This window comes from Ictidomys tridecemlineatus, chromosome 5 (assembly GCF_052094955.1).
Source record: "Ictidomys tridecemlineatus isolate mIctTri1 chromosome 5, mIctTri1.hap1, whole genome shotgun sequence".
Taxonomy (NCBI): Eukaryota; Metazoa; Chordata; class Mammalia; order Rodentia; family Sciuridae; genus Ictidomys; species Ictidomys tridecemlineatus.
Window position 1 is genome coordinate 59,303,442 of NC_135481.1, and position 25,926 is coordinate 59,329,367.

Below are 25,926 nucleotides of genomic sequence, written 5' to 3' on the forward strand. Positions count from 1 at the left end.
GTTCTTCATGTTAGAGAAAGAAGATGGAAATACACAAACAGGAAGAAACTAGAACAAATCTCCCATTACACTTCTACAGCATGTATATATATGCACACACACACAATATATATTACTTAATGCTGTCCCCTAAGAAGACTTGGAAGCAGGGACATTCCCAGAGCAAGAAGAAAACTAGTACTCAGATTTTTTTTTCTTTCTCCCTTTTTTTTTTTTTTTTTTTTTTTTGGTGGGGGTATGCTGGGAATTGAACCCAGGGGAGCTTTACTACTGAGCTACCTCACAGGCCTTTTTATTTTTTATTTTGAGACAGGGTCTGGCTAAGTTGCTGAAGCTAGTCTTAGAACTTGAGATCCTCCTGCCTCAGCCTCCCAAGTCACTGGGATTACAGGCCTGTAGCCACCATGCCAGGCTACAAACACCATTCTCCACTAGGAGAAAATGGGGCTCCACGGAGAAACAACTTATCCCAGGACTGGGACAGGCAAAGTATGGATAAGCCTGAAGCATCTTATGAATAAGTGCCCAAAGAATTATAGGAACATGTCAAAAAAGACATAGAAGTCACTTTAAGGTTTCTGCTGGTGAAATCCGAAATAATATAGACATCAGGATAATAAATAATGACACTAAAGATAATAGTTCATTGCAAAAAATAGAATATCATAAGTTATAATAATACAAATTAACTATCTAAAGGTTTAATGAAGAACAGGAATATTTGCATAGTCTCAAAGGATTTCCTAACAAAAAAGACTCATAAATTACAAAGAGAAAGAAAAAAATAAAGAAAAAACAGAACTTTTACAGAATACAAGCCTGGCAGACAACACCTTAATCAAATCACCAAAATGAACATCACTAGGAATGCGACAAATTAAAATCATGCACCACACGAAAAGAGCTAATGAGAAGAACACAGCGTCATCGCCACAGAATCATCTCTGAGATATTCCTGCCAATAATGTTAACCGAAAACTAATGATGAGGAAACATCAGGCAAATCCAAAGTGACGGACGTTCTGCAAAATGGCCTAAAATCTTTGGAAGTGCTTATAATCATGAAAATCAAAGAAGGACTCAAGAACTGCTCTGGACAAATGAAGAATAAAAACATAACAACTAAATGCAAATTCTGGTTCTGAAACTAGATTCTTGTGCCACAGAGGACACCGTTGGAAAAATTGAGGATTTGATGGCAGTAATGCATCCATGTTAATTTCCTGATTTTGACAGTTGTATTATGGCAGAAATACATGTTAAGGTATGCACTCTCTGAAATTCAAGGTCTTCCACAATCATTCAAGTTGTTATATGTTCCCAGCAGTTGCAGGACTGATGTTTTAAAAATCATCATTCACAGAATTGTTGAGTACCAGGAAGTGAACAAAATGCACAAACTAGCCAGGCGCCGTGGTGCATGTCTGTGATCTCAGGAGCTTGGGAGGCTGAGGTGGGGGATCTTGAGTCTAAAGCCAGCCTCAGCAAAAGTGAGGCACTAAGCAACTCAGTGAGACCCTGTATTTAAATAAAATACAAAATAGGGCTGCGGACATGGCTCAGTGGTTGAGTGCCCCTGAGTTCAATCCCTGGTACCAAAAAAAAAAAAAGCACAAACTGTTGTCTTGCTCAACACTGTACCTGTAGAGCTTAGTACAGGGCTCAGTAAATATTCATTAAGTGAATTTTAATAGGAAAGAGAAGCAAAATAAAGAACAAGCTTCTAAAAAATAAGCCATGCCTTCATCTGGACCAGGAATGATGAGGAGCTTCTCCCTGGGTTCCTTTGCTCTGTGCTCCACAGCCCAGGAGAGAAATGACAGTATCTCTAATGGCAACTTAGTGTGCGAAGAAGCCAACGAGGTCAGCACTAATGGACTGCCCAGCTCAAACAGCTTCCAGTGTACTCATCCAGTGAAAGGGACGGAAATGTATTAAGATGTGGTCCTGGAGCTTATGAATCAAGTTAGCAAAATAAATTTAAAATTAGGAAAACAAAACAAAAATGTAACCAGTTTCTCAAGTTAACAGTGTACCATCCTGGCCTATTTGAGACATTTGAGTGGTCATTTTCAATTACTGCAAAGTATTTATGAAAATATAAAAGGTCCAAAGAAAGGATCGTTTAGGCCTTAAGTAGTTGTCACAGCATAAACTCTTTCTTTTTGCATATTTATAATTTGACATTCCTGGCTGATGTAGGAGGAAGGAATGACATTGGGAAAATTTACTTTCAACTGTTATCAGCTATAGTCTCAAGGTTCAAAGATATTTCAGGCAGACAGATGTTTTTCCAGCAGCAAAATAGAAGAGTGTCTCTCTCTCTCTCTCTCTCTCTCTCTCTCTCTCTCTCTCTCTCTCTCTCTCTCTTTTAAGACATACTTAATTGTAATGTACCAAAATTTCTTCAAGGAGCTGGCATAGTGGTGCATGCCTTATAATTCCAGTGGCTCAGGAGGCTGAGGCAGGAGGATAGGAAGTTTAAAGCCGGCCTTAGCAACCTAGTGAGGTTCTGAGCAACTTAGCAAGAACCTGTCTCAAATAAAAAGGGGTGGGTTTAGGATTTGGCTTAGTGGTTGACAACCCCGGAGTTTAATCCCTAGTACCAAAAAAGAAAAAAAAAAATCCTTGGGCTGGGATTTGAGCAGTAAAGCGCTCACCTAGTACGTGTGAGGACCTGGGTTCAATCCTCAGCACCACATACTAATCAATAAATAAAAGTATTGTGTCCAACTACAACTAAAAAAAATATATATATATATATATTTAATCCTCAAGGGGTAAAATTCCAGAACCTCAGAAAAATACAGAATTCAAGAATCATATCAAGCTGGTATGGTGGCACATACCTTTAATATCAGTGACTCAGGAGGCTGAGACAGAAGAATCTCAAGTTCAAGGCCAGTCTCAGAAACTTAGATTTGTCTCAAATTCAAAGGTGGAAAGATATAGCCTGGGGGTGTACCTCACTGGTAGAGTGTCCCTGTGTTCAAACCCCAGTACCACAAAAAATTAAAAAATGTATATCAAGAATTCAGTTCTGAATTTCAGGAAATGTGAACTGTCCACATCACATATAGCAAAAAAATGGCCTAATAATTCGCTGCTATGATAATCATAAAAAAATATTTAAGGGCTGGGGATGTGGCTCAGGCGGTAGCGTGCTTGCCTGGCATGCGTGCGGCCCGGGTTCAATCCTCAGCACCACATACCAACAAAGATGTTGTGTCCGCCGAGAACTAGAAAATAAATATTAAAAATTCTCTCTCTCTCTCTCTCTCTCTCTCTCCTCTCTCACTCTCTCTTTAAAAAAAAATTTAAGCATTAGATATATTTGCCATAATCAACTTCATTTCATCTTTAGAACAACTCTGAGTATTTCTGTTTCACAGAGGAAGCTTCAGATGAAGCCAAAGAGCTATAACATGGAAGATCCAGGATAAATGGGTGGTTATCAAACAGGGTAAATTTCAGAGCTACATAGAAAAATGACTTTATCCACCAACATTCTTCTCCTCACCACGGTCTGGGTGCTATTGGTGCTTCTCTGCTTCAGGTAAAACTTCCTCTTAATCTGCACTTATCAGTGGGTAAGTTAATTGCTATTTTCCATTTGCACACTATGAACCCCCTTAAAGCTGCTGTTCTTAATTGGTCAAGACAAGGCACTTGGGGCTAGGGGTGTGGCTCAGCGGCAGAGTATCTGCCTAACATGTGTGAGGCCCTGGGTTCAATCCTCAGCACCACATAAAAATAAATAAATAAAATAAAGATATTGTGTCCATCTACAACTGAAAAATAAATATTTTTTTTAAAAAAAGAACAAGGCACTAAGCCAGGCTCGATGGCGCGTGCCTATCATCCCAACAGCTCAGGAGGATCATGAGTTCAAAGCCAGCCTCAGCAATGGGCAGGCATTTAGCAACTCAGCGAGACCCTGTTTCTAAATAAAAATACAAAATAGGGCTGGGGATGTGGCTCAGTGGTTGAGTACCCCTGAGTTCAATCTCTGGTACAACAAAACAAAACAAAACAAAAAACAGGCACTGAGGCTTTGATAGAAAAGGGAAGAAGACCTCATGGTACATTCTTGAATCTCAGCAACTTGGGAGGCTGAAGCTGGAGAACCACAAGTTTGAGGCCAGCCTCAGCAACTTCAAGAGACCCTGTCTCAAAATTTAAAAAGAAAGAAAGGTAGGTAGGTGGGGGAAGGAGCTCTATACAAGAACATTGCCCAGAAGGGACATCTGAAGAAGAAATTATGAGGCAATGAGAAAGAAAGGAACACAGCCAACAAACAAAGAGACTTCAGCACAATCAGGGCTGGCATGGGAGGGAGTGATGGCAAGGATGTGTACAGAATTGGGCTGACTGATCCTGAAGCCAGTCATGCACAACTTGAAATTGACGAAAAGGTGATTTTTGAAAATTAGCAAACCAAATACATGAACCCTAGCCCAGAAGGAAATTGGAGAATGTTAGAGAAATGATCTAATCCCAGAGCAGAAAACAGGGAGCCATGCAGGAAACTCTAAATTCAAGAAGACAGCATTTCATCAATTCTCAAAGTCCGCTGCAGCTGAATTCCTGATTTCTGACCATTTTCATAAAATCTATTTATTCTCCTTTCCTCAGGAGCCATCCCACTGTCAGTCCTGTTAAGTGTGCCCTATATTAAACCTCTGCACCTTCTAACAAGTGCACCTTTTCCAAACATTATATTTTTGAAACTATAACTGGACATCTCCCCATGATCCTGGGGGTAAAAGGAGGAGCAAGACCCATTTGAGTTGGCTGTATGACCTTAGGGTTGTGGCATAGAACAAGACAATCAAAGATAAAGTTCTGTGCACTTGAAACAACCCACATACCGGCTCCTCCCAGCCCACTCCCAAACACATATGATCCTCCAATCTTCACGTGAATAGAATGTATCAAACAGATCATTGCTGAAATTTCTACCAGGTCATCACTGCAAAATTGTTTAAAAGCAAAATTGGAAAACTAAAAGAGCAGTTAACAATACTCTTGTACCTTGAATGCTTCTTTTAAAAAAGGCCTTACATCCTTCACACGACCAGACTCCATAGTGATATCCAGACGCATAATCGCTGCAGACCGCACAGAAGTGAGCATCCCTTTTTGAACCTGGACTAGTAACAGGGCTGGTGCAATGGTTCACACTGACCTTCCTCTTCAGTGTCTCTCTGGGAAGGCAAAGAAAATATCCATTGAAAAAGAGCATGAAGAGAAAGAAAGGGTTTTTAGGGGGAAGAAAAAAAGGCATGAACATAGTCTAATTTAATCTCTTTGCCTTCCAGGACTTATGATAAATGTATTCTAGGAAATCTGATGGAGCAGAACCTCTGTTACTGATATCAGATCTATGTGGAGAATGACTGATGTGTGAAAGTGGTTAGGTGAGTTTGTGCCCATCCATGCACAGGAAGGAAGCAGAGGCTCAAAGCTTGCTTCGGGGCAAGGGACACCAAGGAGGAACAGAAAACCCAGCAAGGGAACACTAGGGGGCACTAAAAACACACCTGGCAAGTTTCTAATTTTGTCTGCGCATGTTTGTTTTGAAAAGGGAATAGTACGGGTATTACTGACTTATTACTTAATTTGTCCAAATATTAACAAAACTTTTATTAGAATTCAAGCTCAGAAACAAAAATATTTCCTCTTTTAAAGGAAAACATTACTTTTATATTTTTAAACTGTATTTATTTATGTTTTATAGTGTTGAGGATCAAACCCTGTGTGTCATATGTGTGAGATGAGGGCTTGAACACTGAGCTATATGCCCCCAACCCAACATTACTTCAAAAAAGTTACCTATAATTTTTTGCTGGGCACGGTGGCATACACCTGTAATCCCAGCAACTCGGAAAGCTGAGGCAGGAGGATCATGAGTTCAAAGCCAGCCTCAGCAAAATCAAGGTGCTAAGCAACTCAGTCAGACCCTGTCTCTAAGTAAAATACAAAAAAGGGCTGGGGATGTGCCCCAATGGTTGAGTGCCCCTGGGTTCAATCTCCAGTACCCCCCCCCAAAAAAAATTTTCTACAATTTTTGCTGAATGTGGTGGTATACACCTGTAATCCCAGTAGCTCAAGAGGATAGCAAATTTGAGGCCAGTCTCAGCAAATTAGCCGGACCCTGTCTCAAAATAAAACATAAAAAGGGCAGGGGGGTTGGGCTGTAGCTCAGTGGCAGAGTGCTGGGATTGTGGCTCAGTGGCAGAGCACTTACCTCACATGTATGAGGCACTGGGTTTGATCCTCAGCACCACATTAAAATAAACAAAATAAAGGCATTCTGTCCATCTATAACTACAAAAAAATTAAAAAAAACAACAACAACACTGATGTGGCTCAGTGGTTAAGTGCCCCTGGGTTCAATCCCTGTTACAAAAAAAAAAAAAAATAGTGGAGAACAATTGGGTATTCAGATACTATACATGCAAATACACACACACACACACACACACACACACACACACCACAAAACACAAATTTTTTAAGTTACCTACGATTTTTATATTCTCTTTTTTATCCACCAATACAAAGTTGTTATTAAAAGAAGAAAACTAAAATTATTATATAACATTTTCTCAAAGTTCCTTTTTTAAATATGCATGCCAAGGATTGAACCCATGGTCCCACATGCGCCATGCACATGCTCAATCACAGAGCCATATCCCCTGCCTCATTTCTCAAAAGTGATGAATTTCAATACCCAACATGCCCTAACGTAGCATTCTGCTTGTTTTAGAAGTTTATTTCTTCTTTGTCCTTCTTTTGATACCATCCTTTCCCTCTACAGCCATACTAATTATTAAAAATATAAAAATTTAGACTGAAATAATTCATCATGTTACCTTGCATTTAAAGAGCTCAAATATTTAATTTCAGAAAAACTTAACAGAAGCCTACATTTATGCATTTTCTCACCAAACTTCTTAAAGTATTGTTTTAGTTCATGGTTTAGAAAGCTTGTACTAATTACCTTTTCAGCCTTCACATGGCTAGCATGTTATTTACTTTTATCCTGGAAACAATTTGTCCTGAACACTAAGTTGTGACTCACAGAAAGATTCTAACCTGAAAGTGAAGATTTATTTTTCAAACCCAAATAGCTTCATTGGGAGGAAAGTGATTCAAGGTCAATCTTTTTTAAATTTTTAAAAAATTTTTAGTTGTACACAACACCTTTATTTTGTTTATTTTTATGTGGTACTGAGGATCGATTCCAGGGCCTCACACGTGCTAGGCAAGTGCTCTACTGCTGAGCCACAACCCCAGCCTGATTGAAGGTCAATCTTCATCACATAAAGACAGTGGTCACGATAGTGAATTCTCCCCATGATACCTATCTACAAGCACAACCTTTTAATGAGGGCATCATATGTTTTCGGTGCTCTAAGTTATCTAGGTGACAAAATAAAGACCTTGTATAACACACATCTTTCTTCTCATTAAACCACAGAGCAAAGTGCATCATGCCCACGAACTGCAGTTCAGAATGAAGACTACATTTACCTGTTGACAGGTAAGGTGTGTTCCAGTGATCTTGCTTCACACCAAGGACTCTTTTGAGGCTCTGCATACAGAAGTGAGGACTGACAGTGAATTGCTAAAGGAGACAGGTGCCCAGGAGTTGGCCATAACACATGTGGGCTTGCTGTCTGTTGACCAAGCCCACTTTCGTTGTTATCTGAAGTGCTAGAAATACTGTAATTCATCACAGCAGGGCTATAGAATGTCATGGACGAATATTCGTGATGGCTCTCTACATAGGAGGAAGGGATATATATGGGGCCATGCTCCAGGGGTAGGACAGATTGACTGCAGTTGTAGGAGGCAGGAGAGTTAAGGCTAGATGGCGAGTTTTTGATATCCATGTCTTGAACAGGCAGCAGCTGAGAAAACTCCTTGTGAGAAGAGGCACAAAGGGACATTATAAAGGACTCAAGGACTCATGGGCAGGTATAATGGCTGTAAAGAGAAACAAAAGATACGGCTATGAGCTATAGAAGTAACTGTTAAAAAGTATTCAAACATTTTTTTATAAATGCACACCTTTGTATGGGATTACAAATACATCCAAAAAGATACATGTGAAAATATTAACTACAGAGGGGTAGGAATGTAAAGTATGAAACTCTCATTCATTTACTTCTTTTTTTAATATTTATTTTTTAGTTGTGGTTGGACACACTATCTTTATTTTATTTATTTATTTTTATGTGGTGCTGAGGATCAAACCCAGGGCCTCACACATAGTAGGTGAATGCTCTACTTATGAGCCATAATCCCAGTCCTCATTTACTTCTTTATTGCTTCATTGTTGTGGTAGTCATTTAACCATGATAATTTATTCTACAATATTTTAATTTTATTTCACTATAAATTGTGTTGAGTTCAACGGTGGTATTCCTTTACAGGGAATACAAAACTAAAATCAAGCCATACAAGCATAAGATAAACCAGTGATGAGGCCTGCTCAGTCTATATTAGAGCAGACACCAGTTCATACCAGAGCCCACATGAAGGTGTTTTATTCAATAGAAACAGACATTAATGGGCTGGAGTTGTGGCTCAGTGGTACAGCACTTGCCTAGCACGTGTGAGGCACTGGGTTCAATCCTTAGCACCACATAAAAATTTAAAAGGTTATATTTTTTTTAATTTTAAAAAAGAAACAGACATTAACAGTAGCAACATATAGCCATAGAATGCGACCACAAGTACCCTTGAACTTTTTGTGAGTTCTAGTGAGGCTCTGACAAGCCTAACATTATTCTCTTACCAGTCAGGTAATAGAAGCCATCTGCTAATGCCAGAAACTCGAAGGTTCTTCATCCAGCTGGAAATGACTACAACTTAAAGCCTTTTCCTAGTTGGCTGCCTTTCCACTTTAGAGTCATCTAACAGATTAATTTCAATGTGACAAAAGGTATCATCTGGATGGCTACATCATGCACTGGTGACAAAGACAGGTTTAATGAAGTTTGTGCTGAGACAATTGGACCTCCTGGTTGGTCTTCTAAAATACTTTTGAAAACTAAAAACCAAAAGAGTATATAAAATGCCATCAAGTATGCTTTTTCTGGAGCTAGAGAAGTTTATTTGAAAGCTCATGTGGAAAAATAGAAATAGCCAGGTAAACCCTAAAAAAGATCAATGATCCAGGCTAATATTATTAACATTCAAATACACTGTGTTCTTTCAATAATAAACAAGGTCCCTCCGCAATCTTGTAGCCTCAGGTTGGTGATAACTTTTCCACAGCCACCCATCCAGGCTGTGGCCCAAAGGGTCAACATCTCAAAGGAATTCATTAAGAAATATCACCTTATCCAGAGAGGTGGCACATACCCATAATCCCAGCATGTTGGGAGGCTGAGGTAACAGGATTGAGAGTTCAAAGCCAGTATCAGCAACTTAGAGAGGTCCTAAACAGTTTAGGGAGACTATATATATATATATATATATATATATATATATATATATATATATATATATATATATATATATTTAAGGCCTGGGGATGTGGTTCAGTGGAAGAAGTGGAAGAGACAGGGAAGGAGGTGAAGAAATCACTCTACAACTTGCATGCTGTGAAGGCCTTCTGGCCTTGAGGGAACCTGGACCTACATTGACCATGCATTCACACTGGTTACTGACTGCCATCTGCACAGGGGCACTTTATTTTTTATTTATTTATTTATTTTTATTGGTTGTTCACAACATTACAAAGCTCTTGACATATCATATTTCATACATTAGATTGAAGTGGGTTATGAACTCCCAACTTTACCTGCACAGGGGCACTTTAGAGGGTGCATTTTGCTGGCCCTGCAATGCCAGACCAGCCAGGCTAAATCAATCAACACCTCTGCTACTTCATGGCCAAACCTCACTTATCCAGTGAGGTTTGAACTCCTTCCAAATTTGTTCTTCCTTAGGTGTTACTCCTCAGTCATGGGGTGCCAAAGAGAGTTTCCTTATCTTTTATACTTAATCTGTTACCGTAGTTGGTAATTCTTTAAACTTCCCCTGTTAGCTGAGTATGGTGGTAGAGCCTGTAGTCCCAGCTACTTGGGAGACACAGGCAGGAGGATTGCAAGTTGGAGACCAAGCTAGGCAATTTAGCAAGATGTCCATCTCAAAAAATAGAAACAAAAGATTTCCCCTGTTGAAAGTATTTATAGTTTCTATCCCCTGAGTTAACTCAAAACTATACTGTGATGGCAAAACCAGACGTGGTTGTGAAAAGAAATTACAAAAAACGCTATGGTAAGAAACCAATGCCTGGAGAAGGGGTCAATTCCACTCCCTTCTCTAAGCCTTTCTCCAGGAAGCCTAATTAACCATGGATTGTAAATAACTGCCCTAGGAATCTGACTACTCCCTCTTGAAATGTAACAGATTTCTTCTTATCTGTTTTTGTGAGCATGCTTTATGTTAGAGACCCTGCACAGGGCCTTCAGCTGCGTAGATTAGGATTTTTTTAAAAAAAAGATGAAAAGCCCCAATGATAGGATGGTTCTAAGATAACTTGAAATAACCTATAAATATTGTGAGAAACTGCGGATCAGGGCTCAGAATTTGGAGTTTTTGTTTTCCTCTGGGCCCACCTGCATAAAATTAAAAGTTTGGAGTTCTCCTCCTCTCTGAGTGTTGCTTGCTCCTTCTGGATCAGTCTGTTTCCCGCAAAACTACTGTTAAGAGAATAGAAGATCTGAAAATAGAAGATCTGAGAATAGAAAATCCAAAAGCAAAACTTTATGGAAATCTAGTATACCTCAAATCTCTGGGAAAACAATAGACGGTAATCTAGCCACTGGGGGGAAAAAAAAAAGAACAGTGGATAAAAATCATATACTGTACCAGAATAAACTCCAGAAATCAAAAAGTTCAGAGAGATGGAAGAAGAAAGCAGCGTAAAGAAATATAAATGTAGAAGAGGGGATAAAAGGGAGAGGGGAGGGGAGAGCAGCAAACATAGGAAAATCCCTTTATAACCTGAGTGTGAGGGGAGAACTCTGGCTGAAAATCCAAAAGCAATTTTTTTTAAATGACCAATAAATTCAATACCCAAAACCCAAATTTTTGTATATCATATAAATGCCATAAGCAAAGTAAAAAAAAAAGATGATGAATTGTAAAAACAAAGAAAAACAATTCTCAATTTATTTTAGAAACAAGGAGCTAATCTCTCTAATACATGGGGAGAACTCAGATTAGAATGAACAAACTACTCATTAGAAAAACAGGCAAAAGTCACAGGCAGAATACAAAAGGAAGGCAAATGGCTCTTAAATACAAAAGATGTTCAGCCTCATTTGTAGAAGAGATGCCTACATCAAGATACTATATCTCATTTAACACATTAGACAAAACTTAAATATTTCCCTGGCAAATGATTCAAATGTTTGAAAACAGACTGTCTTGACAAGGCCACAAAACAAACAAACAAAGAAGCCAGCAACACATGCCTGGAATCCCAGCCACTGGAGAGGGTGAGGTAGGAGGATCACAAGTTGGAGACCAACCTCAGCAATTTAGAAAGCCCTATCTCAAAATATAAAAAGAGGTAGGAGGTGTAGCTCAATCGTAGAGTGCCGTGGATTTATATCCACATGTGCACATGTGCATATGTGCTAGTGACTGAAACCAGGGACATTTTACAACTGGGCTATACCTCCAGTTTTTGAAACAGGGTCTCATTAAGTTGCTTAGGGCTTCCTTAAGTTGCTGAGGATAAACTTGAACTTACCATTCTTCTGCCTCAGCCTCCTGACTCTCTGGGATTACAGGTATGCACCACCGCACCTGACTAAGGGACTCTTTTCTACAATGCTGATGGGAGTGGAAAATGATAATCCCTATGAGTCTTTTTAAAAAATATTTTATTTTTTTTAGCTGTAGTTGACACAATACCTTTATTTTACTTATTTATTTATTTATTTTTCCTGAACCTGAGAATCGAACCCAGGGCCTCACACACGCTAGGCAAGCACTTTACTGCGGAGCCACGACTCAAGCCCTCCATGGGTCTTTGACAAAATATATCAAATATGTATGTTTTTACCTTTTGGACTATGACTTTCAAAAAAAGAGAAAAAGAAATCATTTGCTAGCATTGTAAATTATCATTACATCAGTTTCTCTACTTAGATACACAGTAATTAAGGTAATTAAGCCTATACTCTGCTCCTTCTTTTATATCCCAGTACTGCAAATGGAAACCAAGAGTGCTCTACTGCTGAGCCACACACCAAGCCCTTTCTAGTTTTTATTTTTTTAATTTCAAGACAGTCTCACTGAGTTGCCCAGGCTGCTTTAACTTGTGATCCTTCTGCCTCAGCCACCAGGACTGGATCTGTACCCTGACTTTTTGAAAGAATCTATATTTTATTCCATTGTCAAGGGAAACTTCTGTACAAAGGAATATCAGCGGATAAATGGTTCAGAAAAAAAAATGGTAAAGCAAATAGGTAAAAATGCTGTAATTACTGCATCTGGATAGCAGGTATACACAGACATTCATTTTGCCAATCTTTCAACTATTCTGTAAATTTGAAATTTCTATAAATTTTTCGTCATAAACAGCTTTAGAAAAAACACAAACAAATTAAGAATGAAAACCTTTCAAAAATATTTGAAAATTTGGAATAATATAATCTGGAAAAGGGAACAGTGACCATTAATAATGAGGCTGGTTAAGAAAGAAAATTAAATGAAGGAACTTGCCTTCAGAATTCTCCATCCTCAATATTTTCAACTATAGCTTAAAATATAGGCAATCTGATTCTCTAGAAGCTCCCAATACCCTCCTCCTGATGTTTTTATTTGAATGCTCATTTCCTTTGTCCTAAAGTCCTATCTATAGAGGCTTTAATTATGTTCATAAATTCTTCAACATTCTTCCCTTCAAAAGATGGAGTCTAGCATGGCCCTTGAGTGCAAGCTAGATTTAGAAATTCACTTCTTCTTCTTCTTCTTCTTTTTTTTGTTGTATAATGAAGTCCACTTCCAGAGGCACCATCTGAGCTGAGTCCTCGTGTTCTTCTGGGGTCAGCCTTTCTCTTTTTTAAAATTTTTTATTTGTTTTAATTAGTTATACATGACAGTAGAATGCACTTATGTACTTTGATATATCATACATAGATGGGATATAATTTCTCATTTCTGAGTGTACATATTGTAGAATCACATTGGTCATATAGTCACATACATGTATAAAGTAATAATGTCTGGGCTGGGGATGTGGCTCAAGTGGTAACGCGCTGGCCTGGTATGCACGGGGCGCTGGGTTTGATCCTCAGCACCACATAAAAATAAAATAAAGATGTTATGTCCGCCAAAAACTAAAAAATAAATATTAAAAATTTCTCAATTCTCTCTCTCTCTCTCTCTCTCTCTCTCTCTCTCTCAAAGAAAAAAATAATAATGTCTGGTTCATTCTATTATCTTTCTTATCCCCCACGTCCCCTGCCTTCCCCTCCTTTCACTTCCCTCTACCTAATCTAAGGTAATGTTATTCTTTTTTTTTTTTTGCTTTACAATTCTTAATACACATATATACCACATTTTTTTATCTGTTTGTATATAAAATATGTTGAATTGGGTAATTCAAGTCTTCATACATGTACTTTGTATAATGATGTCCATCACATTCCACCATCCTTGCTAATCCCCTACCCCCTCCCTTTCCCTTCCACCCCTCTTCCCTATCTAAAATTCATCTATTCCTCCCATGCTCTCCCTCCCAATCCCACTATGAGTCAACCTCCTTATATCAGAGAAAACATTCGGTATTTGTTTTGGGGGGATTGGCTGACTTCACTTAGCATTATCTTCTCCAATGCCATCTTTTTACCTGCAAATGCCATGGTTTTGATCTTTTTTAATGCCGAGTAAAATTCCATTGTGTATGTATGCCACATTTTTTAAATCCATTCATCCACTGAAGGACATCTAGGTTGGCTCCACAGTTTAGCTATTGTGAATTGTGCTGCTATAAACATTGATGTGTCTGTTTCCCTGTAGTATGCTGTTTTTAAGTCCTTTGGGTATAGTCTGAGGAGAGGAATAGCTGGGTCAAATGGTGGTTCCATACCCAGTTCCATACTCACTTCTAATAAATAATGTCAAAAAGGATAATGTGTGATGTCCAAGACTAGGTCATAAAAGGCACTGTGGCCTCTTCATACAGCTCTCTTTGGATCACTCGCTTTGGGGGAAGTTAGATGCCCTAATGGAAGGACACCCAAGCAGCCTTGCAGAGGTCTCCTGATAGTGGCTGTCAAGAAACTATAATCTCGAGTCCATACCTCTGTGAGCAAAGTATTTTGGAAGCAGATCCTCCAACCCCAGTCAAATCTTCAGATGATGGTGTGGACATTTTTGACTTGGACCACATGAGAGGACATCCAGCTTAATTGGTCCTAGATTCTTAATTCTCAGAAACTATAATGTTACACATGCTTATTGTGTTAAGATGATAAAATTTATAATTTGTTACACAGTAACACATAATATGATATCCAAGGTATGTAATTCATCATTTGCCTCCCCTAAACCACTCCTTTTCCTTATTTGCGTCAAGCCTGTTATAGTTGTCTTTGACTTCTCCCCTTAACCCAGTCACCATTAATCACCCAGGCACATGGTCTTTGTATCCAAATGCTTTGCCTCCATGTCTGTCTTTTGCTGCCATATTGAAGAACGTTCTTATTATTTCTTTTCTGAGCATCTAAAATAGGCTCCTTACTGCTCCTTGGGTCCGGCCTTTTCCAGATCCTCAGAGCTCAGAGTTGTCAAATTAACATGTTTTTTTGTTTGTTTGTTTGGGGGTTTTATTTGTTTTGTTTTGTTCTGTTTTGTTGGTGGTGCCAGGGATTAAACTCAGGGCTTCACAGAGGCTAGGTAAGTGTTCTACCACTAAGCTACATCCCAACCCATTCTTTAGAAACAGCTCTGATCAGCACTCTGCTTTCTACCAACTGCAGTAATAAGCCACACTCTTCCAGCACTCAGGGCACTGAGGGCATTCCACTACGTTGCTTCAACCCTCATCTTACTCTAATCTCCTGATACTTCTTACAGAAAACTGGCTGTGTCTACAAAAAATATGCAAAAATGCATGAAGAAGTGGTTGGCATTTTATGTCTTAGCACATTTCACTGGGAGCACTCCTTCAATCACTTATAAACCGAACCCTCCTCATTGGACCAGAATTATAATGACTCCTTGGAAATAGTAGAGATGGGCCAGAGAATAAGAAGTAAAATTGGATCTTAAACTTTTTGAAGGCATATGCTCTTTCTTATTCACCTTCTACTACTACTCAACAAATATTTCTTATAGGGAAAGAATATGAGGAACTCTGTTTAAAATATAAGATTTTATGAACTCAAGGGATCACCTTCAGGAGGCATGGAGCTGTGCTGAAGAAAGAAAATCTAAAAAAGGCCTACCTTCAGGAAGCTAATGTACCACCCAACATCTGGAGAGTACAGCAAAGATCAAAATTCAAAACACAAAGTATAGTTTTTACTGAAAGAACCATTGTAAAGTTGAAAAATCTTTTGTGTTTTTTGAGACAGGATCATGCTAAGTTGCCCAGACTGGCCTTGAACTTGCAATCCTCCTGTCTTCACTTCTGAGTAGCTGGGATTATTGGTATGTACCACCATGCCCCATTAAGTTGAAAAATATTAAATTATTGTAAATTAGGGACAGTCTGTACTTATATTTTTGATTATATATACAATCTCGGATTCCTAATAGAAAATATGCTAGATATGGTCTATAATGCTATTTCTAAAACTAGTAGCTTCCAAAGTTTTAAATTGTGTTAAAATATACATAAAATTTACCAATTTAACACCCCACACTTCAGTACCAGGGATTGAACCTAGAGGAGCTCTACTGCTACATTCCCAGCCCTTTTTATTATTTTCTAATTTGAGACAGGTTCTTGCTAAAATGCAGATGTTGGCTTTGAACTTGTGATTCTCCTGTCTCAGCCTCTGGAACAGCTGGGATTACAGGCAGGGGCTACCATAACCAGCACCATCTTAACCATTTCTATTTGTACAGTTCATCAGTGTTAAATCCTTTCACTCTGCTGTGAAATCTATCTCTAGGATGCTTTTCATCTTGCAAAACTAAAATTCTATTCCTGTTAAGCAACAACTCCTCCATTTCCCTCTATTATTTATTTTTTATTACTTACTATTATTTCCCTCTTGCCCCACTTCTAGTCCCTAGAAACCACCATTCTACATTATGTCTCCAGAGATTTGACTACGTAGTTCATATAAGTGGAACTACATAGTATTTGTCCTTTTGAAGCCCATTTTTTTTAATATTTATTTTTTAGTTGTAGTTGGACACAATACCTTTATTTTATTTATTTATATGTGGTGTGGAAGATTGAACCCAGGGCCTCACATGTGCTAGGTTAGTGCTCTACCACTGAGCCAAAACCCCAGCCCTTGAGGCTGCTTATTATACTTAGTGTAATGTCCTCAAGTTTTACCCATGTTGTAGCATGTGTCAGAATTTCCTTCTTTTTTAAGGTTGAATTATATTCTACCACTTTCTGTTTATCGAATAGTTTTAAACAGAGTGCTTGAACTCATTTACAGATCCATGGAAATGACCTGGGTTAGAGTGAGTGGTTGAATGTAGGAGAGACCACAGGAGCTGGTGATTGAGGAATCAGTAACCATTAGATGGCAGCTTCAGAACTGACAGTATTGTTAAAAGGCATTTGTCTGTCTTGAAAATATGTCTCATATTTCAATCCATCTACACATACATCTGCTCACTGTGCTTTTGTTTTCAAAACTTACCTTAGCAATCATATTTTAGTGCACTGTTTCTGCTATATGATCTGAGCATATCTGATATAGCCAAATATTTAATGAAAACACACTCAGAATACTTCAACAACAAAATTTAAACAGAATACATGGTAATAATTGAGAGCAAGATACTTAAGGTAGCATAAAACATATTGCATTAATGCATAATATAATGTAATCTGGAGGTAATATTATATATCTTGAACTTTAAAAAAGTATAAAAATAAGATGGCCAACCTAATTAATGAATAAAAAGCATGTTCAAAGGTTAGTAAGGTCACTATGGTTAGTATTCTTTCTTATACAAAGTACTGCTCAATATAAACTTATATAAGGACAAATATAACACTCTCAATCATCAGATTAAATTATATACAGGAAATTATAAAGCAAGAAAATAGTGAATTTTAGAGGAATTTGAATAGAAGACTTCAAGTTAATAAAAATTAATGAAAATTTTAATTAAATGGCTTCACAAAGAAAACATTCTATGAATGTGTGGTCAACCAAGGTTTAACTGAATTTCAGATAGTCTCAACTTTACATCTCCCATTAGAAATGTAATTAGCACTTTAGCATAAGCAGTTCAGCAGAGCCAACACCTCAAACTATCAGAAAAACCTCTGCCATCTTTTCCTTTCATCAGACTTCTTAAAAACTGACACAAAGTAAAGAACAGTCACATGGCAATTCATGATCCTGAAATAACACTTGCCATTATCTAATTGGAAAATGAACACAAAGTTTTAAAAGAATAGGACATCTTCCTCTGGGGTAGAGAATCAATTCCATCACTCATTTTCACCTGTTACTAAAATGTTGGTCCATTGATGCTAAAATGACCTGTTAGACACACACCAACAAATGGCAAACCCCAAGATACATCCAGGCCATTAATCAGGTACTATGATGACTTTGTCTAGAAAATACAGATCTCACATGTTAACTTATCCCCAACTTCTCTAGAATTTCTACACATCCCCAGCACAATGACAATTAATGTTAGAGAACTGATTACTGAGTGATCATAAAAAAGCAAGTTATTATTTGGTTGGATAGTTTTTGGATGTATCCAGATTCATGTGACAACTATTTCTCAAAGCATCTTGGGAAATTAGTAAACTTGGTAGCCAATGCATAGTGCTTTTCTCTTAAGCCAAGCCATAACAAGGGATGATGAACTTAAACCACTGCAGTAAATAGGAACACAGGCAGCATAAGGGGAGCCTTCTCCACCAAAGGTCTATAAAACTAAATGAACAAACCCATTCTGGTTATTTGAGTACTTCTATTCTAAAATGGAGATACAAAATGGTTAAAGGAAAGAATCCTCAAAAGATCCAATTTCTTCAACATTGTAATGTGGAATTCTCTCAGCACATCATTTGAGGTCAAGCATGGCCTCAGTGACCACAATATCTGGTAGAATAGGGAAAAATACTCTCTAACAAGTTTAATTGTTGGGCCTGGAAGGCATGGAGGTTTAGCTGGCCAAGAAAAGAACATAAACCTGACATTCTAGAATTACTCATTACGTTTATGACAATCCTCTTTAATTAGTAACCATAACCTAAAATGATCGCTCCATGTCCTTTGGGGTGAAAGCCTGTCTTCCATCCAGAGATTTTTCTTTCCCATTCCACCAGCACAACACACACACACACACACACCTGTTTGGCCCTCTCAGGTCCCATCTTTGTTCATCAGAAAAGTTTTCTGTATACATGGAATTATGCATGGTATCCTAAGGCACTGGCTGGGGAACACATTATGGTTCTCAAACTGAAAAAAAAACTTAAAAGTTTTTAAAATCCCAAGTATTGGTAGTGGTTTTATGGAGACGACCAAGGTCAGCCCTAGAAATAGTAGGAAGACATTCCAAAAATAATAAACTGATTTTATTAAAGCACCTATAAATCTAGCTAAAGAATAAGAAATCAGTCAAAACGGAGCCTGTTTTTATGTATATTCTGGCTGAGAGCACCACCCAGCAGACACTGGGTCTTGGTCTCAGCTCTGCCTGAAAGCCAGATGTCTTAGACAAAACACATAAATGACTTGAGCTTCCACGTTTTCCTCAGTTAAAAATGGGGGCTTATATGGGCTGCACCTTTTCATAGTTCTCTGAGGAGAAAATGAAATGCTGTATGTGAAAGCATTCTATTAGGTATTATTACACATCCAAGAGAGGGAAGTCAGTCTATTGGCATGCCCACTGAATGTAGCTATGGTATAGAATTTCCAGACCCTTTAAGATAAAATGACTTATTGCCACCCCAAATATTTTTGCCTCCTAATTTTACTTCCTACATTTCTATTGAATAGAAGTCCATTATCACCGGTCCAGATAGCTAGGCTGCTAAGTAGCCTGTCAACTTTGTATGTATAAATAAAATGCACAGCCCCTGATGCTACATTCTCAATCCTGAAGACTGAGAGGACTTTGCTAACTCATCCCCTTTCTTCTCCCACCTGTGCATCACAGTCCCTAAGCATTCCATTCAAACACTCTACATTTGTATGCCTCACAAAAGTCATAAATTCACACTCACAAAGCAAAAGCTAGAAGGGGGAAAAAAAACTAGAAGAAATTTCAAGGAAAAGATTTAAAAATACATTTCTTAAGGACTGAGCATCCTTGATATATTTATCTGTTTGGCAACCAGGAGTTTTAAATGTATCTTTTCCAAAGCAAAATGGTAAGGCCATCAATCAATTTAATATTAATTAGAATAAAGAAAAATTACTCTAAAACAACCATAGAACTGATCATCAATACTCGATTTACATACACCTATTTAAAATGTATACAGGATCTAGGTACCATAGTATGCACCTGAAATCCCAGTGACTTGGGAGGCTGAGGAAGAAGGGTGGCAAGTTCAAGACCAGCCTCAGCAACTTAGTGAGGGCCTAAGCAACTTAGTGGGATCCTGTCTCAAAATAAAAAATAAAAAGGGCTGGGGATGTACCTCTGTGGTAAAGCACCTCTGGGTTCAATCCCCAGCACCTCACCCCCCAAAAAAAGAAAAAACACAAAACATCAACAAAAAAATGTTCACATTATCTTCCAAAATGAGAACTCCTTCAGTCATAATTCATACAGTGACACACCTAAAAAGGCCAAATATAACTGCATGTAAACAATACTAAGTCTGAATTTTTTTCAAATGTCATTATGTCTAAAACAACATACTTGATTGAATTATGAAGCCAAATATTCAAGTAAACAGTTCTCAAGGTCTCTAGACATAATAATTTACCAGTAAATGATTCAAGGTTAGTCTTCGATATTTTATATATTTTCATACATATGTTTCATAAAATTACTCAGAACAAATAAAATTAACATAGGATGTATTTTGAATCATTACCTGTTAGATACACATTTATAGAAAATTGCAGTCTTGTTCCTCAAAAGGGACATTTCAATATCTTTTAAATGCTAATTATATTTTTATAAGTTGAATTTACTGTTTTGACTTATCGGTATTATAAATATATTTTTAAAATGTAAAAGGTAGATTCATTCCAGACCCTCAAAACCATGAAATGTGTTATTTTTAATTGATTTTAAAGATTTATATGCCTTAAGCAAGACTTAAATGCTATAAGATATTACTTTCAAATAAGAGTGTTTTAGATTCATCTAAAGAAATGAATGCAAAACAGGAATCCTAAAGCTTATGTCTGCACACCTAATGATGAAGAAATCTACATTTCCCCCCTTCTAGAATGTATGTAGAAATAGAGATTTTTCTCCAGAGGGGGGAAAAGCCAAAGAAATATATCATTTTTTTTTCATGGTCACAATACATCCACTAATAACCAAATCCAAGTACACACCTTCTCTTTCACATGTTCACTTTTAAAATAACAAACATCTTTCTCACACACAAAAAAAGGAAAATAGCCATTGTGAGTTTAGAAACTTACAGCAGACATAAAAATTTCTAATGGAATGCCCATGGGAATACTAGAACTATAACAAAGAAAGGCAATATCTTTTCTCCAAAGTGCTGCATACTACACCAAAACAAAAACCTACTCTTCAGAAGAAGATAAAACTAAGTCAACCTTACTTTCCTAAACAAAATTCCACTCAAAGTCAAAGCTCTTTAAAAGTAATATTCACTTGACCTGATTTTGTACTTCAATATGACACCGTGGATAATGCAAAGTGTGAGGAGGCAACAGTTGGATTCCTCTTCAGCAAATAAGAGACCAGATTTAATGTCGTTCCCTCTGCCCAGTAAATAAGTAAACCTATTTCTGATATGGCTGAGAAACGTCGGTTAACACATTTTTAAAGCACTGGTTGTCTGCCTGAGACATGCACTCTCCCGGTTCATAAAACTCAAGCGGGAAGCGTCATGCTGAAGTCCACTGTATTCATTTCACCCACAGTGGGGAAATCATAGAGGACCAAAAAGAAAAACACAAAACAGGATCCTTTTTTCTTTTTAAAAGACATTTATATTATAACACCCAACCAGAAAATCATAAGCACAAACGGAGTAAGTTAACTTGCTGGCGTCTAAAGTGAAGATATGTAATCAAAGCACAAAACTTCTGTTACCAGTAGTTTCCAAGGCTGGAGCCCAGAGTGGCGGCACGCGCCTGAAATCACAGCAGCTCCAGAAGCTGAGGCAGGAGGATTGCAAATTCAAAGCCAGCCTCCGGAATTTGGCAAGATTCTGTCTCAAAATTTAAAAATTAAAAAGCTGGGCTTTAAAATTCAGGGGTAGATTACCCTTGCTTTTGATCCCCGGCCCCGGGGTGGGTGGGGGAGGTTGGATTTGTCTTACTTTTATTGGTCACACAATATTACTGGTTTCTCACCGCAGAATTTCAAAGTCATGACAATTAAATCACACCTTGACGAAGGGGGCACCTACCTTACAGGTAAACACGCCGGCCTTGCATTCTCTAAAATATCCACACGTGCTTTCCTAGGAGAAGTTCCACTCCCGGAGCTGGCTCCCGGCCACCTGCTGTAGAAAGTGAGCGCAACTCCAACCCTGCCCTGTCGCCAGCCTTTACCCGCAGCCCCGGATGCCAGGAATGTCCGTCGCCACACACGAGGGTCCCTCTCGCCCCAGCTCTGGCGGCCACCTCTCCACCCTGCAAGTGTCCAGAGGTGGTTCTTGCAGCCTCGGCGTTTCCCACGGCCTCGCGGCAGGGGTGCAGAGACTGTCAAAAGGGCCAGCAGCTGGAGAGATCGCCCACGACTTAACGAGGAGCCTCTTCTTCCTTTTAAACACCGAGAAGAGGGTGTGGGGGTTAGTTTGTGAGCTCACGTGACCACGAGCGGGAGACGGTAGGAGGACCGGGAGCTCTGCCTGAAGATCCACAAAGGGGGCGGCCCCGGAGAAGGGGCTCTGGCCCTGGCGCCGCCTTAAGGGTTCCCCGCAAGGGTCGTGAAGCGCAGACCGGGTTCCCCCTGCCTGTGCCTAGACTCTCAGATGCAGGAGGGCCGACGTGAAGACTGGGGATGAGCATTTCTAATCAGGTCCCGCCTGCTACTGGGACTGATGCTACCGGTCGCGGGTCTCACGTTATGGATGCTGTCTCGGAACCAGAACCCACGTGGGTATCATTACATTCCTGGCTCTGTAAGAATCCAGTATTGCACTTGGGTGGGGGAACCCCAGGGGTGTAGCTCAGTGGTAGATCGCTTGCGTGGGGCGAGTGGAGGCCCTCGGTTGGATCCCCGGCACAGCAATAAGTAAATAAGTAAATAAATCCCTAGGAGTGAAACTAGAGGGCTGTGGATTTGCTAGATCCCCAGCAGCAAGCTGAGAGGCAAAGCCATGGACTGCTGCAGACATGAACTCTCACATCCCAGAGGCTGGCTAGGAGGGCCTTCGGGGCTAGATCTAAGATCCCAGGTGTCTTCACTAACTCACCGACGGGAAAATCTGTGCCTCCGCCGGGGCTGCGCCCCTCTTCATAGACTTGGTCTCGGCTCACCCCTCTCTCCTGGAGAGGGTCTCGTGCGCCCCCTGCTGGCATCTCCGATTCTCCTCACCCGACTGGCTGTGACTCCACTGGGTGAAGACTAGGAACCTCACTATCTCTAGATGTTAAGAAAGAGCAGGCTTCAAGTCAGCTTTTGACGGCTGGATGTCCCATAATCCAGTGGGAGCCCGCGCCCCCCCCCCCCCGTGTCACACCTGTGCCTAATTGATAGTTAAACCATCCACACACGGCATAAGAGACTTGGTACTGGGGATCAAACCCATGCTAGGCAACCACTCTACCACTGAGCTACATCCCTAATCCTTTTTATTTGTTGAAATGGGGGTCTTGCTAAATTGCTGAGGCTGACAACTTCTGACTCAGCCTCCCAGGTAACTGGCATTACAGGCCAGGGCCACTACACTTGGGCTGGGACTTGGGTTTGGGGATGGGGGTTGTTTGTTTTAATTTTTTTTTTTTGTAGTCATAGATGGACAGCATGCTTTTATTTGTTTCATTTTTATGTGATGCTAAGGATCAAACCCAGTGCCTCACAGATGCTAGGAAAGCTCTCTGTCGCTGAGCTCCAGCTCCAGCCCTGGGACATGGTTCTTGATGGGATCTGTATCTCTAATGGAGGAACACCAAGGGGCCATTTGGAAGGAACCTTTTACAGGGCCAGCCTCAACTGGGATTTAGCCAAACATAGCTTCGAAGGACCCTTCTGTGCTCTGTGTTTATAAGAATGAGGTCCACAGGTAGTAAAGAAGGCTTCAAATATGGAGGAGTTTATCAAGTCTCTACTGTACCCCACCCCCATCCAATTTTCATTAAAGCCAAGAGTTCTGGTTTCTTTCAGATTGTAAGACAGTTCCCTAATCCTGAGGCACTGAAGTTAGTTTGTACAGTAGAGTGGATAGCTGGTGCACTTCACCTGGTGAAAATTTGTAAAGGCCAAGATGTTCTATTTTTGCCAATCTCAGCTTCCCCAACCCCATCTGGGGTGTCTCTCTAGATAGTCCCATACCCATGTGCTCCTTCCTCTTTTCTACCTTAAAGAAAAATTTCAAATGATAGCCAGTTCTATTAGGTGGTACTTGCTTGTTAACTTAATACCTCTGGGATGGAAACTGTAATGAAGGAATTTCAGTCATGAGCCAATAGGCAAGGAAAAAACGGTGTGAGGGTAAGGAAAACTGCCATCTATCAGCTACCTACATCATGCCACACTGTATGCTGAGCACTAGCACAGAATTTCACTTAATCCTCACACCAGGTTTGTAAATAGATATTATTGACCCCACTTTTCAGATGAGACACTGAGAATCACAGAGCTTATATCAGCTACCTGAAGCTACATGAAAAGAAAAGAACCCAGTAGCAAGAGTGGCTTCATAGACAGGTTTAGATACAACAAATATATAAAGTAAAAATTCTACTATTAATTATTCCCATTTTATGGTTGAAAAAAATGGATGTTCAGGAAGGCTGTGAGTTATTTAAGATTACATGGCTTGTCACTGGCTGACAAGGACTTGAACCCAGGACAGGGCATGAGGCCCTATTTACCTCCTTACCATACCTGCACTTGATCACAAATAAAGATGGCTGGCACATCTCCTCTGTGCAGAACCTTAACCCTCCTGCATACAAACCCTGCCTCAACACCTCCTGCCACCTGTGAGGTAAGCTCCTGCTCTATCCGGGAAGTATAGCTGTGCTGAAGTGCCACAGCAGGCAGACTTGCCAGGTTGGTTCATTTTCATTTCCCTTAATCTTCACAGATTCCCGGGGACTATCCCTGTTTTATGGATAGGGAAACTGAACCTGACTTTTTTTTTTTTCCTGTGAGTTCACCCACATGCATATGCTAAAATGAAAAATTACAACTCAAGCTTTCCTGCTCCTCTGCTAATCCCATGCTTTTCCACTGTTACCACGTGATGTTTTCCTTCTTTGGTACATACATGAAGACCTCTCTGTCCCATAGAGCCCAGGTATTGTTGAATGAAATTTTGCCAAATTGTGGTCTAGGCCTGACCACCTGTGAGCATATTTACATAACTTATTCTTTACTGACCTGTGTTTGAATACAATCCTCAATAAAATGATCAAGGACAAAAGCAGCAAGGTAGATATGACCTAATATCTGGGTGTCCAGGACACGGGACACGTTTCTTTGACCCGCAGTTTAAATGAACCACCTCAGCAATCAATATCTGCAGCCACCTCTCCCATAAGTCACCCTCATTTATCTTAGTCTTGTTCCTTGACATTTGTAAATAAACAGGTTAAATGACTTGTCCTGTGGACTGTTCCTCAAAGGGACTTGGATTTCACACAAACCTCTTGCATACTTTGGGTTCCTAATGTTCTATCCACTTGAAATCAAACAACCTGAAGAATAAATACTCCTGTCTTAATCCAGCTCTGATTAAAGCAATTCTCTCTTGTGAACCAGAAGGGAAATTAGACCCTGGAGGCATGAACGTGAACACCCAGTCAAGAAAGAAAATGTTAAAGAACTGCTAGAAATGGTGGCAAATTGTAAGATGCAATTTCACAAATGACTCAAATGCAATTCTGAAATGCAGTTTCCTTACCTTTTCTGATTCAGAATAAAATAATACTAATATCAGGTCAGACAGTGTAAATTTCTCAAAAATGAGGTCAAAAAGGAAAAGATGGATAGATAGACATGGTGTAAGACAACAGAGTCTGACTGTCTGATTTCACAGTTTAGTGATTTTTAAAAGTTGACTAAAATTTTTTCTGCTGCTTCTTGTAAATGTGTTTAACATTTTCAAGTTGTTCATTCATATTATAGAAAGTTACTAGGAATGCCTCTTATGTCCTTTAGACCCACATCAACTAACTCCCTAGTGGTGCACTTTGCATAAATGGCTTTTATAAAAATCCAGACCTGGAAAGGTTGGTTAAAGGATACAAAATTATAGTTAAGAGGAGGAATATAAGTTCTAGAGTTCCATATCACAGCCGAGTCACCACGGTTAGCAGTAATTTTATATGTCAAAATAACTAGAGAATTTTGAATGTGCTCAATGCAAAGAAATGATAAACA

At 39.3% G+C, this 25,926-nt stretch overlaps 1 protein-coding gene across 2 annotated transcripts in view; it reads right to left on the reverse strand.

Annotated features, from left to right (window-relative positions):
- Positions 1-22,682, reverse strand: part of Esr2 (estrogen receptor 2) — a 65,504-nt gene extending 42,822 nt beyond the window's left edge. Inside the window, exons 1-3 of one of the 2 annotated variants that reach the window (XM_078050040.1) lie at positions 21,782-22,682; positions 7,540-7,995; positions 5,035-5,207 (exon numbers count right to left, since the gene is read on the reverse strand). In XM_078050040.1, coding sequence (XP_077906166.1) covers positions 5,035-5,207; positions 7,540-7,958 — 592 coding nt within the window. In that variant the 5' untranslated portion in view covers positions 7,959-7,995; positions 21,782-22,682. The remainder of the gene's footprint in view (positions 1-5,034; positions 5,208-7,539; positions 7,996-21,781) is intronic. The other variant, XM_078050041.1, reaches the window with a different exon arrangement.
- Positions 22,683-25,926: the final 3,244 nt, after the last annotated feature.